The sequence below is a fragment of the Gossypium raimondii genome, chromosome 12, assembly GCF_025698545.1.
Source record: "Gossypium raimondii isolate GPD5lz chromosome 12, ASM2569854v1, whole genome shotgun sequence".
Taxonomy (NCBI): domain Eukaryota; kingdom Viridiplantae; phylum Streptophyta; class Magnoliopsida; order Malvales; family Malvaceae; genus Gossypium; species Gossypium raimondii.
In genome coordinates, this window is record NC_068576.1 from 8,828,798 (window position 1) to 8,835,630 (window position 6,833).

General features: G+C 29.7%; 1 protein-coding gene across 13 annotated transcripts; it reads right to left on the reverse strand.

Moving 5' to 3' along the window:
- Positions 1 to 2,070: 2,070 nt before the first annotated feature.
- On the reverse strand, positions 2,071 to 5,225 carry LOC105763151 (probable peptide/nitrate transporter At3g43790). Of its 13 annotated transcripts, none has more exons than XR_001124096.2 (8): positions 5,013 to 5,218; positions 4,348 to 4,446; positions 4,166 to 4,251; positions 3,686 to 3,792; positions 3,454 to 3,498; positions 3,149 to 3,235; positions 2,527 to 2,570; positions 2,071 to 2,411 (listed from the first exon to the last, which is right to left on the reverse strand). XR_001124096.2 is itself a non-coding variant. In XM_012581272.2 (7 exons), the coding sequence occupies exons 3-7, from the start codon at positions 4,372 to 4,374 to the stop codon at positions 2,314 to 2,316; spliced, it is 342 nt and encodes a 113-aa protein (XP_012436726.1). In that variant the 5' UTR covers positions 4,375 to 4,446; positions 4,550 to 4,651; positions 5,018 to 5,224; the 3' UTR covers positions 2,071 to 2,313. The 13 variants fall into 13 exon arrangements, 6 of the variants coding, with proteins under 6 accessions (XP_012436726.1, XP_012436728.1, XP_012436727.1 ...); XR_001124101.2 differs by having other exon boundaries at positions 2,527 to 2,574; positions 5,013 to 5,217; XR_001124100.2 differs by lacking the exon at positions 3,454 to 3,498 and having other exon boundaries at positions 5,013 to 5,223.
- Positions 5,226 to 6,833: the final 1,608 nt, after the last annotated feature.

The following is a 6,833-nucleotide window of genomic DNA, read 5'->3' on the forward strand; positions in this document are numbered from 1 at the left end:
GAGGTCAAGAGAACTTACAGATGAAATTTAGCAAAGATTGCAGAAGCTATATAGCATACGCATGCATGATGGGGTGCTAAAGTATCCAAATTACCTATTTTCCAATTAACCCAGAAACTGATTTGCAGAAAACATTTGCAGAAAACTCCCATTTGCAGAAAACACATCTACTACAAAAACTTGCAATAAAACTTGCAGAAATCAACAGATCCCCTAACCTAGAGCTTGCAATTTTACCTTCGATAAACCAGCAGATGTGAAGCAGCACGCTAACGAGGCAAGCAAAGAGAACAACAAAACTAGCAGAGAAGATGAGGCAGAGATGATGAGGCTGCAATCGATAGGGTGAAGAGAGTGAAGAGAGGAGCTGTGGAAAGGGTGAAGAAAGGAGCTGTGGAAATGGTTTCAAGGGTGAATAGATAAGCTGTGGAAAATATCTTAGCGATTTCTAAGGGGTAAGACAATTTCCGGAAATATGCGTTGGTTTTACCTGTGTTTTGGAAAATGTTTTCCTTAGGAATTCATTTTCCAACAATCAAACACCGTAAAATGTGGAAAATCAATTCCGGAAAATATTTTCCCCCTATCAAACAGGCCCTAAAGAGTTTCACGTGTATAATTGTACCAAATTAAAGTTCGTGTATACAATTGCACATTAAATAAAAGTTCATGTATAGTTTTAAAATTTATCCCACATAAAAATCACATATTTAAAAAAAATATATGTTCAATCTCCTTTTATATAATTTGGAGTATCGTCCTTTTTCACCCTTAAATCATAACAAATTGTTAACATCCACAATATATTTATTTAGCTTAAATATTGCTTCTCGCTTTTATTTTATTTCATGTTATATTGCTTCAAAAGAAGTAAACTAGCATTAAGCATGCGATTAATGATAGAGGAGCAAAAATAATTGTGTAATTTTTAAAAGAAGTTTTCAATTGTGTATAACAAACTTGAAGATAGCAAATTATGTAACATTAAATAATTTCAGTAAATATGACACTCATAGTTGTAGGAATTATTATTTTGTTAAATAACTTAATTTAATGATTATATTTTATTTATTAATGTAATTATAAATATTAAGAATAGTTCTTTTAAGTAAATAAAAAAGAATAGTCAAGATAAAAAAGATTTAAAATGATTTAAAATACAAAAATATTGTACCAATAGGTACAAACGGTACACAGTAATATAAATTGATATTGGTTGCGATAATCAAAACACTTACAGCTCGTTCGGTTCGCTGTAATGGAATAGAGGTATAATAGAATAGATGTGTAATAGTAATTCAATTGTTTGGTTGAATGGAATGAAATAGAACTGTAATAGTATTATTGTGTTTGGTTGAATGGAATGATGTTTTAATAGCATAAGGAAAAAACTAAAATGACTATAATACACTTAGCATAATTTTTTTAGGTAGATGATTATTCTTATTGTGATTAAATTTTAATAAGATTATTAATATAAATAATAAATAATTTAATCATATTTTAACATAATTATTATTAAATATAATTTAATAAAAATATATAATTTAATAAAATTCTTAATATTAAATATTAATTTACTAAAATCATAATATATAATTTAAAATAATTATTATTAAATATAATTTAATAAAATATATAATTGAATAAATTTCTTAATATTAAATATTCTTAAATGAATTTACTAAAATCATAATATATAATACTATAAAATATAATTTTAAATAATTATTATTAAATATAATTTAATAAAAGTATATAATTTAATAAAATTCTTAATATTAAATATTCTTATATGAATTTACTAAAATCATAATATATAATACTATAAAATATAATTAAAATAATTATTATTAAATATAATTTAATAAAATATATAATTTAATAAAATTCAATATAATTATTCTTATATGAATTTACTAAAATCATAATATATAATACTATAAAATATAATTTAAAATAATCTACTTTATTATTTTTAAACGCAATACATATTTAATGTGCTAAAATATCATTAGTGAAACAAATAATTTAATTATTCTACAATAAAAAAATATTAACAATAATAAATAACTTGAGAATTATATTTTGCATAAACATAATATTCATATATTAACAAAAGGTTACATGAAATTCATGAAATTCTATGTCATAATCCATATGTTATACAATTTTTCAACATCAAAAAATTAGAACATTGTAATGACATACCATTCCAATTATTATAAACTTTATTCGGGTCAATTCACTAATCAACAATGATTCATATGATGAGAACACTGATGAAGTGAACTAAAAAAATAATTGTTGATGCTATTCTCTCTGGTACGGTTCAGCAAGAAAGGGCTTGAAAGTCAATAGCAACCCAATAAATTGAACCATGATTGGCGCAAAGAAAACCATTTGATCACCTGTTTCCAAAATCCAAAAAACAAAGAAATGTCTTGTATTAAATACCAATACGTATATATAGTAAATCGATCCGAGCCTATTTTGAGGTTGTATTATTAGGATTCAATTACAAACCTAGAAGAAAAGAGGCAACTTGTCGCTCTTGTGCCCAAGAAAATCTACCTTTTCATGAACGAAAAAAGGTTGATAAGACCCTTATTGAGTCAAAAGAAAATAAGAAAATAGTAGTTCTGGTATATAAATTGACCAGGAAGAAAACAAACATTTGCTAAATTTAAGATTGAATTAATCTTTGGTTTCGTCTCTCTAAGCAAGGAGTATAAAAAAGGTTGCGGCTTGAGGTTAAGGGAAGATGTTGCACATTCTAGGAATCGAACACTAAATCTACTGCATTACTTTTTAAGGGTGACCACATGCATCAACTTGACCTAGTTCAGGTTCTATAGATTTCGTTTTAACAATATAATCAACCATAATAAGAAGCCCTCACATTTGGCCCTTCAAGACCTTTGAAATTTAAGAATTAATTAAGTTCAACGTTTTATCAACAATGTAAACTAAGACCTCTCCATCAAAATCTCGAATATGTCGACGATATTGTGGCACAAAAGCATTGTCAGTTTGTAAAAATTGAAAGTGCTGAACTGTGCAGATTTTGCTGCTCAAATAGACTAGTGTAATTCATATATAAAAAGCTAAAATACATACAGAAAATGGAAAGAAAAAAGGTACTTACAGCGCTCCTCCTCCTGCTGGACCAAATGCTTTGAAAACAGACATTGCAGTTATTGAAATGGCATTAGCGGCCCCTCTCTGACTTAGGCTGAAACAAGAAAAAGAATAAACAAACAATGTTGAAACCAGAGAGAGGAATGATAATTCATGTATATACAATCAAAGTCAATTAATACAATTGTTTTTCTCAGTGTTTCTATGTATTTGGAGGGTTGTATGTCCACCCCCATGTCTGAAAAAAAAAATGAAGGGTTCAACATAGATTTAACATGAAATATTTCCCAAAATATGGGCAGAAAACATTACCACTGCATTGTTCAGCAATATGAATAATCCAGTAACAAGTGAAACCTACACGATACCAATGAATTTGCCCCTTAAATCAGATGGTTTCAACCGAAAAGAACAAAGAAAGAAAAACAGTTTAAAAGAAACGTGTCTGATTCATTTCAGTGTATTCATTAGATTCAGAACCTGGAGTTCATAACCAGAAACTTCTCCATGTATTTGTACATATTTAGGATTTAGATTCACTTACAGATAGAATGTTTCTTAATATGGCTGCACAATTTATCACCAAATGCAGGACTACCCCTGAAAGCATTGCTATATGGGGAAACATGACAACAATGGAATTGATATTACCTGAAGATTACAAAAAAGTAGCATCAACTAGCTATTTTACTAAAAATAAAAAAAATAAAAATCCATCACATAAAATGGTGATGTGGAACTGTAATCAATACTGATCCGCCATAAGTCAAGTCAAATATTTTCTAACATTGATCCAAGAAGTGAGGATTTACTATTGGTCAATGAAGTTACAGGTCAGCATTTTATTTAACAACATCATTCAATTTGGTTTAATTTACTTGATGAAAATAAAATATAATAATTTGATTATAAATTTTATTTTTCTCTTTAGGTGCCAAATGGTTAAAAATTAAAAGGTGTATCTATAGATTAACCAAAAGAAAAGTAAGTATAGGAATACAGTGATGTGGAGGTAAGAATTTACAGCTGAAAGGCGTGTAACCATGAGAGGCCCAAGGCGTCTCTCAACTGGTGGATACAACAGCAGTTGAAACAGTAAAAGACCAAATCCTGGAAATGATGGAAAGCATGCTATTAGACTAACGCTTTCTGAAAAAGAAAATTTCAAATAGGAAATTATTGCAACATTGGAAGTTATGGATATACCAGAGAAAGCAAGAACTTCACCAACATCTTAGGATGAAAAGCTTAATCCTCCATATTTTTTATCACTAACTGCCCAAAGTGAAAAATATCTGCAAATATCTGCAAAGTGAAAACATCAACTTAACAGAAACCAAAACATGAACCAAAACATGAACCAAAACAATAGAGATAATCTATAAACAGAAACGGAGGAAAAACACACTACTCATGTTATCTTCAAAGTGTGAGAGTGTTGTTTTAGTTTCAGACTCGAAAGACAAAGATGAGCACGTTCACTGTATTTCCCCTATATTAAAATCACATTCTGCAGATATACCAACAAACACTCACTCACTCTCACAATAAAGCACAACAAGGAAAACAATAGAATTAGACAAACATGCAATAGAATAAACAAATAATAGAACATGATGAATGAAAAAAAATTCATCTGTTCAATCGAACGTGCAATACAAAGAAAAGTCGAATGGAAAATGCTAGAAACGAATCAAAATTAGGAGAACAAAAACAAATATTCTAGATTTGAGCACAAGCACAAGCAAAAGCAAAGCAAAATCAAAATCGATTTTATAGAAAAGAAAAGAAAAGAAAAACAGGAAAAAATTTGGAAGAAGAAACAGAAATCTGGAGAAAAGAAAAGAAATGTGAGAAGAAAAGAAGCGTACCGTACCAGAAGAAGAAGTAGAAATCTGGAAGGGAAAAAATTGGGAAACGTCGCGAGAGGATGAGGGCAGAAAACAGAAAATAAAATTGGGAATTGGTGGGGAATCCCTAATCGCCACTTCAAAGCTATTACATCCAATATCAGTAGCAGACACGGAAAGGAATAGGGGTGTAAAACATCTATTTGGTGGTGGGCCCAGGGAATAGGGGAAATGCATACCGATTCCCCCAACCAAACAAGCTCTTATAATTTAATCAAACCCCCAAAAAAATTGGTCCTATTTAGGGTTGAAATGGTATGCACTAGCTGTTGCGACCGGTATCAATATGGTATCGACCACTATGTTATGTAGTAAATAATAAAAATAAATAAATTTTATGAGGATAATTTAGTAAAATGTGTCTTTAGGCAATTTTTTCCATCAATCAAATAACAAAAATTTACATTCTAATCAAATGAATCAAACAAGACAATGTAACATATTAGATAATATACAAAGTAATCTACATGGGAGGGTAATCCTATTACCATATGTAATCAAACATTTCCCAATCCGAATTTCCCTAAAAGTTTGATTCATTTAACTAGAATATATGTTGAATACTAACTATATAAAAGGAGATCAAACATATATAAATTACTTTTTACTGAAACATATCATTTTGCTATGGTTTAAGAGAAAATTTGACTAAAATGATAAAATAAAAGTATCAAATTGGTACAAAAGTAACATTTTGGATGAAATTTTACAATATCTAAAGAGGAGGTAATATTGATATTACCCTATATTAGTGGTTCTTAACACTATTAATAATATCATATTTTCAACAATTAATTTTTTTTGAAGGAAAAGATCATTTCATTAAAAATAAAATTAGATATGTTAAGAATTAGAGAAAGGGGTTAGGTAATATTGAGGGAACATTCACTCAATTTTATACATGGTTCTAAAATTGTAAATGTTTCTATACACAAAGTATCATGATAAACAAGGAAATAATATCAATTTAATCTCTAAAATTATGTTGCTATATCCCTAATTAGTAGCTGTTAAGGCTATCAATGAATTAAGGTTGTCAACACTCCCTTTCAAGTTGGTGTATAAATGTCTCACATGCCCAACTTGAAAAGTAGATTATGATAAGCCTTACAACTAAGCATTTTGGTGAAGACATCGGCCAACTATTTTTTTGACACTAGATGAAATAGGCTTAAGACACCATTTGTTACTTTTTCTTTGATAAAACAACAATCAATTTCAATGTGCTTGGTCCTATCGTGTTGCACTGGATTTTGAGTGATGCTGATGGCTGTCTTGTTGTCACAATACAAGGATGATCCATTTTCGTCCAACAACCTTAGTTCATCCAATATCTTTCGCAACCACAAAAGCTCACAAACACATTATGTAACACCCCTCGCTCGGTTCAGTCACTGGACCCGAGCTATAGGATACTACAACAATTCAACTTGTACTTTTACTACAACACACATGTTGATGTAGCTCATGTATTGACATAGTTCGCACGTCAATACAGCTCACAGATTTACACAACATGCATATTATTACTTTATAGACCAGCTCGCACTTAGATACTTTAGAGAGAGCTCGCACATAGACACCATACAAAGTCAGTTCACACATAACGTCTTTAATGAATTAGTTCACACACACTTGACAAAACTAGCTTTCATATACATTATAGAGTCAGTTAGCACATGACTAGTTACATAATCAGTTCACACATACATTACAGTGACAGTTCGTACATTGACACAAATCGCATATAAACACAACTCACAAATAGACACAGCTCGCATA

Excerpts from the sequence above, each read along its gene's own strand:
- LOC105763151 (XM_012581274.2), bottom strand. The coding sequence starts at position 4,374 with ATGTTGGTGAAGTTCTTGCTTTCTCTG. Across the intron at positions 4,252-4,347 it reads TGAAGTTCTTGCTTTCTCTG|GATTTGGTCTTTTACTGTTT; the intron begins GTATATCCATAA and ends CATCATTTCCAG. Across the intron at positions 3,236-4,165 it reads TGGTTACACGCCTTTCAGCT|CCTAAGTCAGAGAGGGGCCG; the intron begins GTAAATTCTTAC and ends TTCTTGTTTCAG.